General features: G+C 42.0%; 1 protein-coding gene across 1 annotated transcript; it reads left to right on the forward strand.

The window, feature by feature from the left end:
- Window positions 1-1,843: 1,843 nt before the first annotated feature.
- LOC308302953 (proton channel OTOP3-like) lies at window positions 1,844-7,043 on the forward strand (the record flags this gene model as incomplete). The annotated part of the gene is given in 8 exon segments (XM_080747272.1): window positions 1,844-2,186; window positions 4,716-4,780; window positions 4,784-4,864; window positions 5,377-5,435; window positions 5,562-5,710; window positions 5,822-6,513; window positions 6,598-6,765; window positions 6,873-7,043. Coding segments are annotated over 8 exon segments (1,728 nt in total).
- Window positions 7,044-9,779: the final 2,736 nt, after the last annotated feature.

The following is a 9,779-nucleotide window of genomic DNA, read 5'->3' on the forward strand; positions in this document are numbered from 1 at the left end:
GACTAGGGAAGGGCTAGCCCAGTGTGGGGTCCCCATATTATTTTGGGAGGGGTCCCCTGATGATTAACTTAATGTGCAACATTGTTTTCTCACTCAACAGTAAACAAACCAAGTTTAAGTGTATAGTGGGTTTCTGCACATTTCTAAAGTGACAATTTAAGGACTTTCTATAGCCCAATACCTCTAAAATTACAAATTAATATTAAAGGCCGAAATTGTGAAAATAGCCGATCTACATGCTCATGAGTGGGCCATTGACACTGTAAATAAAAAGCATTCTCAAATTTAAAGTAATTCTTGTTTGAGACTAATTCAGACATGTTTACCAGGCAGAAACTCAATAGAGGTAGTCTGTATTTCACTCTGATTTAAAAAGTGTGCCATGTCCTCAAGGCCTTCTTTATAGGGAACATTAGTGTAAAGACTTGTGACTTCTAGTGCAAAAAGTGTCAGTCGCCTGAATATTCGGAACGGAATTCAATTTAATATGCCTTATTATTATTAATTAACCATTGTGTCCCTGAGTATCTCTAAGAATCTTTATTTTGCACCGCTATGGCTCCATGTTTATCTGCATTATGTAAAAACAATAGTGCTATCATGTCAATCAATGCTCTCCTCTTCTGAACAGACACATTGGGATAACGTTCATTCTTTTTATTAGTATGAAATGGATATATGACATCTTGGTCATGTCAACCAGCTACATAAAGTAGCCACGAAGAATTAAAACATAGATGGAATTAAATTACTGTTAGGTGTCAAAGTTGTGTTTCCCTCAGAGGTTTTCTACAATTTGGTGGCTAACGCTAACTTGTTCATCCTCTGCTGCATTTAAGTCGTTCTGTATCTTCAGAGTTGAATGAATACTGTAAACATGAATACTGTAAACATGAATACTGTAAAGCCTGACTCAATAGTATAGGGAAGGTGCAATTCTAAACTGTATATCCTGTATATCCTATCCTCACTCAGTTGCTAAAGTATGCCTTCTTTTTCTTTGTATGGTACTGAATGTTTTCTACCACTGCGCTGCTCATACACACATGAGTATGTGACAAACAATAGTCTGTGGATTTGAATTTTGAATTTGAATGTTATCAGTGACCTGTGAGGTGCTTACATAGCAGTGATAAGGACACTCTGGTGTGTGTGGCACAAACACGCATTTATTCAAACAGTGGAAATGAATGCCCTTCCTTATAAACTCTACACAAAGTCTTGAATTACCATAAATGTCTCAACTTTTAACAACACTACAGACACACATCCAACATACTGTATATGCTTGAGTATGTCCCTTGCACTAAAACAGAAGAGATTTTTGTTTTGTTAACTTCTATTAATGACTATTATCCCCTCTTGGCCAGACACTCTGGTAAGATAGCATATTTATAGCCTGCAATGGTGTGGTTTAAACTTTCTAACCACCTGTACAAACAATGTGTTTTTTTCTTTCAAATGTGTGAGGGCGAGTATGTGCCAGTGTCTGCAACACAACCAACCACCAACAAAACTAATGCAAGACTAATGCAAATGATAAGACAAAGTTCAACCGTGGCAAAGTAAACCAAATTCCACAGGTGTGTCATGATTGTTTGTACTGTGTGGGACCATGACCACACCTAGTCAAGTTTTCGTGTAGCGCGTTGGGGCTTGATCATTTCTAATCTGGTCCCTCATGGTGAAACAAAGACGTTTCCTATGACATAACACAGGGAAATACGAGAGAAGGCCTGGCCACTGGATGGAAAGGGAAGAGAGAAAGTGAAAAGAAAAACTACTATTTCTCTGAGGGAAGCGAGTGAGTGTGAATCCAGATCCTCCTTCCAGAACCTCAGACATGGAACCACCTTCTTCTACAAATAATGAACCAGTTGAGCCAGATGACCAGTGGAACTCACCACTTCAAACTCCAGACCCGGACCCGGTACTGGTTTGGGCCCCCAGTGGCCGCCGCCTGCTCTCTGGACTGCTGGGTCTCAACGTGGTGCTGTTGGGGGCAGCCTTGGTGGCTGGCCAGGCCTTCAACCCCCATGGTCTCAAGCATCAGGAGCCCCAGATCTTTCTGCTGCTGTTGATGGGGTGCAGTGTGGTCTGGATGCTGTGGTACCTGCTCTGGGCCAGGAAGCAACCCGGGATCTCCCCACATAAAGACCACCATGCCGGGGGGATGACTGTCACAGGTGAGCTGTAGTATTATTATTACAGTCCTCTTTCCCATACCAAAGACAACAAATTGACAAGATAATTGCAAGTGTAAAATATGAAGAGAAACTAGAGATAATCGCGACAGACTCACAAATCGCCATAGTCACTTTGAACAAGAAAATGAAATTCTACGATAATGTGTACAGATTGGTGAGAGTTTTGGGCAAAATCTTTAGGAGTAAACAGTGTTTAGCTAGAATTTCCTGGTGTGAAAATGCAGGGCAGAGGTTTTTCCTTGGCCTTAAGGGAGTATGCATGCAAAGTGGAAGGGGCGGGGGGGGGGGGGGGGGGGTTTCCTACATTCAAAATAAAATATGTAGGACTATCCAAATTATTTCAAAAGATTTAAAAATGTTTAAAACAAAATCACAACATCTTTACTACCATATGAAGAACGGAAAGACAGATTTTGTTCGGCGGTTCCCGACATTCGGTCGTGTTGGAAGTCACCATTATTACAGAAATATATACTGCATGCTATGCTGAACGTAATCCACTTAGTGTCATCTTTTCAAAATGCATATTTACCGTACAGTTTGTGTTTGTATGCTTATTTCGCAATACCTATTGCGCAATCCTCTGTAGAGTGAGTTTGTCATTATCATCACGAAGGTATCGGGTTTCAAGAGGGAAGGGGGGGGTTAGAGAGAGAGAGAGAGGAGAGAGAGAAGAGAGAGAGAAGAGAGAGAGAGAGAGAGAGAGAGGTACAGTAAGATACAGTAGATTACAGTACAGTAAGATACAGTACAGCACAGCATAGTACAGTACAATACGGTACAGCAAGGTACAGTAGAGTACAGCAAAGTACAGTACAGTACAATACGGTACAGCAAGGTACAGTAGAGTACAGCAAAGTACAGTACAATACGGTACAGCAAGGTACAGTAGAGTACAGCAAAGTACAGTACAATACGGTACAGTCAGGTACAGTAGAGTAAAGCAAAGTACAGTAAGGTAAAGTAGAGTACAGTACAATATGGTACAGTCAGGTACAGTAGAGTACAGCAAAGTACAGTAAGGTAAAGTAGAGTACAGTAGAGTACAGCAAAGTACAGTAAGGTAAAGTAGAGTACAGTACAGTAGAGTACATTAAAGTACAGTACAGTAAGGTAAAGTAGAGTACAGTACAGTACATTAAAGTACAGTACAGTAAGGTACAGTAGAGTACAGTAGAGTACATTAAAGTACAGTACAGTAAGGTAAAGTAAGGTACAGTAGAGTACATTAAAGTACAGTACAGTAAGGTATAGTAAGGTACAGTAGAGTACATTAAAGTACAGTATAGTAAGGTACAGTAGAGTACATTAAAGTACAGTACAGTAAGATATAGTAAGGTACAGTAGAGTACATTAAAGTACAGTACAGTAAGGTATAGTAAGGTACAGTAGAGTACATTAAAGTACAGTATAGTAAGGTACAGTATAGTACATTAAAGTACAGTACAGTAAGGTACAGTAGAGTACAGTAAAGTACAGTACAGTAAGGTACAGTACAGTACAGTAAGGTACAGTAGAGTACAGTAAAGTACAGTACAGTAAGTGGATGGATGGATGGATGGATGGATGTGGATGGATGGATGCATGGATGGATGGATGGATGGATGGGTGGATGGATGGATGTGGATGGATGGATGGATGTGGATGGATGGATGGATGGATGTGGATGGATGCATGGATGGATGGATGGATGTGAATGGATGGATGTGGATGGATGGATGGATGGATGTGGATGGATGGATGGATGGATGGATGGATGTGGATGGATGGATGGATGGATGGATGGATGGATGTATGGATGGATGTGGATGGATGGATGGATGTGGATGGACGGATGGATGGATGGGTGGATGGGTGGATGGATGTGGATGGATGTGGATGGATGGACGGATGGATGGATGGATGGATGGATGGATGGATGGATGGATGGATGGATGTGGATGGATGTGGATGGATGGATGGATGCATGGATGGATGTGGATGGATGGATGGATGGATGTGGATGGATGCATGGATGGATGCATGGATGGATGGATGGATGCATGGATGGATGGATGGATGGATGGATGTGGATGGATGGATGTGGATGGATGCATGTATGTGGATGGATGGATGCATGGATGTGGATGGATGTGGATGGATGGATGGATGTGGATGGATGGATGTGGATGGATGGATGGATGGATGTGGATGGATGGATGGATGGATGGATGGATGGATGTGTGGATGGATGGATGGATGGATGTGGATGGATGGATGTAGATGGATGGATGGAAGTGGGTGGATCACTGCTGCAACGTAGCTGTGAGCGCCTGCGAAGCAGGCGCGATCTCTAGATGTGAGCGGCCCGAAGGGCCGCGAACCTCTAGTTTCATCAATTAAAAACAATTCCAACATTTTATAAAAGTAAAGTATAACTACGTTTTTATTGTCATTCAGAGTATAGTAGGATAGAAATCATTTACAATGGCCATGTTAATATATTAAACTATTCTCTTCTGCTCACAGTGGTTCTTATGCTTTTCGCTACATTCAGTTTGCTGCTGCACGTCTTCAGAATTGGTTATTTCAAGTGATTACTCATCACTATGAGGCAGTGCAAACCCACTGCTAAAGTTCTCTCCCCGTTCATGGAGGCTCCATTTCTAGGACTACAGGTAATGATAATCTCATTGCCATTTTGAGTGATAAATGGACAAGAGGGTGATCATCTTTCTCTGCAGGCCGTAAAAGTCAGTAAGATACAGTACATCAGCTGACAAATCAGTTCAGCTAAAGCTCCACCATGCACTGACAACTGGCACATCGAGTGACCGCACTACTTGGAACCAGGAACTCATCATGTCAAATATGAACAAAGAAATCAGCCCCCAAACACAGTTGCTGCTGCTGTGGTAGTATAATTCACAGCTTACTCCAGCTGGCACAAAGAAACTAAAATGGAACGGTGGAAACAGCGACTTTCAATGGTTCACAGAATGACAACATGTGTTGTTGCCCTCATGTTACCTTGTTGCATACTGTAGAACCTCAGGCAGGCTGATACTGTATGCCTGGCTGAAGAGAGATATGGAAAGATGAATGCACGGATGTGTATCATGCATTATGCTTCAAAGATGGACTGTCTGTGAGTGGTCTTATTTAGCTACTATTTTCTTCTTTTTTGTAGACATATTTACTCTGGGATCATTCCAAAGACTGCGTTCATAAGCACAAGATCATGACCAGGTATATCGACCGGTTTTCATCAAATAATTGTGTTTGGTCAGATACAAAATGCTTTACTGTGCTAGTCTGAATGTACAAAAAAACATTAATCCAACTTTATCACTGTGTTTAATGGCGTTTCCACAGATCAGGCCTCATGGTGACCCTATGTGCAGACCTTCTTCTGTGGCTGAATGCAGTGACTGAGGACACCATCCACCAAGAGATAGAGTTGGAAAAGGAAAACGGGGATGCTTTCAACAACACTGAGACATTCGAGTCCTTCAATTCAGAAGGTGCTGCGCGACCGCAAATGCACCTTTGTAACATTAAATGAAAGTGAAACTGATAATCACCCATATCGGCCTGATTGTTATCATGTAACACTGCTGTTATCTTAATTCCAGGTGGGGGAAATTCAACCATTTGCCAGTGCAGTGCGAATGCACTCTGCCTTATCTTCAGGAAAGGCTATGAGATTCTTTATCCTTTCAACATTGAATACTACCTAATGGCCGGCTGTATGCTCTATGTGATGTGGAAGAACGTTGGACGCAGGATGAGTCCTGGCCCCGGGGCCCATCAACACGTGTCTCAGAAGCTGACACTACGTATTGTTCACCAGGGCGGGGTCTTATTTGGCCCTCTGTTTGGCACCTTGGTTTTCATAACAGGGGTGGCCGTTTTCATCCTCTATCAAATTTGGGTGTGCCAGCAGGAGCATCGCTTAACCGCCTTCAAGCTGTTTTACGGGTACCACTTGGCCGTCATGCCCGTCATGTCTTTGTGCGCCGTGCTTGGCTTGCTGGTCCACAAGCTGGAGAGGAGGGCCGAAGAGGCAGGCCACAACCCCACTCGTAGCCTGGACGTGATTCTCTTGGTGGCCGCGGCCCTGGGCCAGCTGGCCCTGTCCTACTTCTCCCTGGTGGCAGCCCTGGCGGTGGCGACTGATACCCTGGGGAGTCTCGACCTGTCCTACTCCCTCCTCAGCCTGCTGGAACTGATGCTCCAAAACATCTTCATCATCGGGGGTCTACACCGACATCCTAGTCTGAGCCTTGCCAAGAGGAGTGGAAGACAGAGAAGCAACATATTTAATGTAAGTTTACCTGTAAGTTTGCCCTACATGAATTGAAGGCTACTGTTATTTTACTATGGCACTAAATTAACAACTGTTCCAAAGCCTAAGAAAAAGCCACCTGTAGCAATGCAAGAGGCAAAGACAGACATCTCACTTCTGGAGAGGAATACATCAACACCAACTGCTGGCCAAGTAGGGGATGGTAAAACATCATGGGCTAAGAGAGCGACCCAAGAAATATGTGCTTTCCTGATCCTTTCAAATATCATGGTAAACTACTGTATGCCATTTTTATCAGCATATCATCTTTCTCAGTCAGAATAAGAGGGAAAACGCTTCTCTATTGCTGTAACACCACTGCTGCTTCTTCCTTTCAGCTGTGGATCATCCCTGCATTTGGAGCCCATCCCCAGTTTGAGAACGGTCTGGGGAAGCAGTTCTTTGGTTTCACAGCATGGTTTGTTCTGGTAAACCTGGGCCAACCTCTAGGAGTCTTCTATAGGATGCATTCTGTAGGTGCTCTGATGGAGCTGCTCATTGCTGCCTAAAAAGCCAGACAACTAGCAATGAATATTTCACAGTTACACTTCAAAAACGAGACAATCATCTGACCTTAGACAGCCAGCACAATCCACATTTGCCCTAGTAACAATCTAAATCAGACTTTTCCCTATTTCATACTTTACATAATGTATATGAATCATTGTTGTATGCCTTCTTATGTTACAAGACAATATTTCCTTCATGTGTAATTTATTTATTTTTCTCAGCCCATCTCAAATGCCATCACCATTTTTAATCTGACTGAATTCTTAACTTTATTCACATTTTCATCATGGTTGTGTGCTCTGTAGATACCTGTGTGCCTTTCTGTCCCAATTTCTCCCAGGTTTTAGTTAATTAGGAAAGGTCATGTGCATGTTTCACTTTTTAGAAAAGACGCAAAAGGCTCCTTAATGTGCCTTCTTACTTTTGCTGCCAGCAAAGTCAGAGGCAAAGCTGTGTAAACCCTTCCTTATGTAACTTACTGACTTATTATGTAACTACTTATTGGCAAAAAGTTGTCAAATAGATTTTATATTTTAACTTTCCACTAACTATAAAATGCCCAAAATAGGGATGGCACAGGGAGAATTATTTGATATTGTCTCTAAAAGAACAGAAACTGCTTCTTTACCAGTATGCTTACCTAGATAGATAACTCCCCTCATGTAGGTCCGGAACCACATAGCCGTGCCATCATTCAACTGGTACTTCTTGTTGATGGGATGGGGGACTTGCAGGAGACCTAGTGTGCCGTGCTGAAGGAATTTCAGGATTTCAGACTCATCTGTCCCTGAGAATGACAGACCACGCTCTAATCAAAAATCCTCCAGATCGACACTTGCATCTTTCATACAGCTAAAATGTCACCTGTTCCTCTCGATCGAAGTATCATCTATTTTCCCTTTTGGAACATAAAATGTAAGCTGTACAACATCTTGTCTAGGCAGATTTTCTCCACCTGAGGAACCAGAACTTTAAACAGCCGCATTATGGAAGCTTTGTCTTCCAGGACATTACCTGAAAACATGCAACCAGAAGAGCAAGAAACAAAGAAATCTTGAAAATGAACACAGCTCGAAAGATGGATACAAATAAAAATGAAGGCAAGCCTTACCCAGTCCAGAGTAGTGGTTGACATGCTAGGCAGTAGAGTAGACTCCTTGGTTTTTCTCAACTGTATAAACCTTCTGAAGAGACAATTTAGGCATTTGGTAGACGCTCTCAATCCAGAGCGATTTACAATAAGCAAGGTATACATCAATACATCAACATAAGCAGTTTGCAGTTAATCATTAAAACAAAACAAAATCTAATGTACAACAAGAAAAGGATTCTCTGGCCTTCACCTCATCTTCTGTCTGTAATGGACTTCACACACCTGGGACTTCTCTGTCAGCTTGTCAATTCATAAAAGACAGTGTTCATGGTGTTTACCAAGGTGTTTCATATCATGTACGCATGCATGTACAATACAGTTGTAACTATATATCAGGCAGTCGAATTATTGCACTTACAGCTTTCTCAATGTGGAAGAAATATTAAAGTTTGAATAAAAATATGAATGACTTAACGACAATTCTACCGACCACTGATCAGATAGTACAAAGAGGTTGCAGATGAGAGAAGAAAAATATGAGTAGCCTCAAGACTTGGTTTTGAGTGTGCCCGGCTCAGTGGGCACAGCAGGTGTGGAACCCACCATGGACATATTTTCTGTTTCTTTTGGGATTATGGCATATACCAGGTTTCACAGTTGGGTACAAACTCGAGCTTTCTTCATTCTTGTGGTCTTTATCCTTTTACCTTGTATCATGTGAACTGTACTGTAGCCTACCTTTTCCTATGCAAACTTCTAATAAAGTATTCAATCAATCACACATACGATTCACACCATAAATAAAATGACCAACGTTAATTCCAAATTAACGTTTGTTCTTCTTCCATAAGCTTGCTTGTCCAACTGACAGTCAATTAAAAATAAAACCTTTAAACTTTGTCTGGATCCTTTCACACAAAGAGAACCTTGCACTCAACAGGTTTTACCAAAGAGTTTGCAACACTGCTTCCCACAGCTGAGCCTGCCCTGGGCTCAAATGAGGAGGAGGAGAGGTGAGGTGAATGCCACCAATAAATGCAAAGAGCTGCTAAATGGTAAATTAGCTGAAGTCTTCAACAGGGGGTCTGGGACCCCTAGGCCTAGGGGGTCCTCATATTCACTACAGTGGGGCAGCCAAACCTTTGTGTGATGGGATCATGTTTTCTACATTAATCACTTGAACCCTAGCATCCCTATCCCTATTCTTAGTAGAACATGCTGCAAGACGTTGTGAGCTTGTAGATCTGCTATGTTATGGCACAGATTGGTGTAGAGGGAAAAGAAGAGCAGACTAGTAGGTATTGACAGTTCAAGTGGTTAAAACTTACATGTATGAAAGTACACTTTAATCCAACCTACACAGAGCGGTGCTGTCAAACAAGTCGCTATATAAGAAATCCATCCAACATTTTAAATCTGCAATACAATTTTATACGATATGTAGTGGGGGTCCCTGCTTCATCTCTCTCTCAGATAAGGGGTCCTTTTTTCCACCACCACCCAATGAAGGCACCACTTCACTCCACATTCATATGACTCTGAAGAAGACTTCTACATTTCACACTTTTACCTGAGTACAAATCTATTGTTACCTCTGCTTTATTTCTCATTGTGACCGTCAGGTCGCATTTACTATCAAAAC

Source organism: Nannobrachium achirus (genome assembly GCF_963921795.1).
Source record: "Nannobrachium achirus genome assembly, chromosome: 18".
Taxonomy (NCBI): domain Eukaryota; kingdom Metazoa; phylum Chordata; class Actinopteri; order Myctophiformes; family Myctophidae; genus Nannobrachium; species Nannobrachium achirus.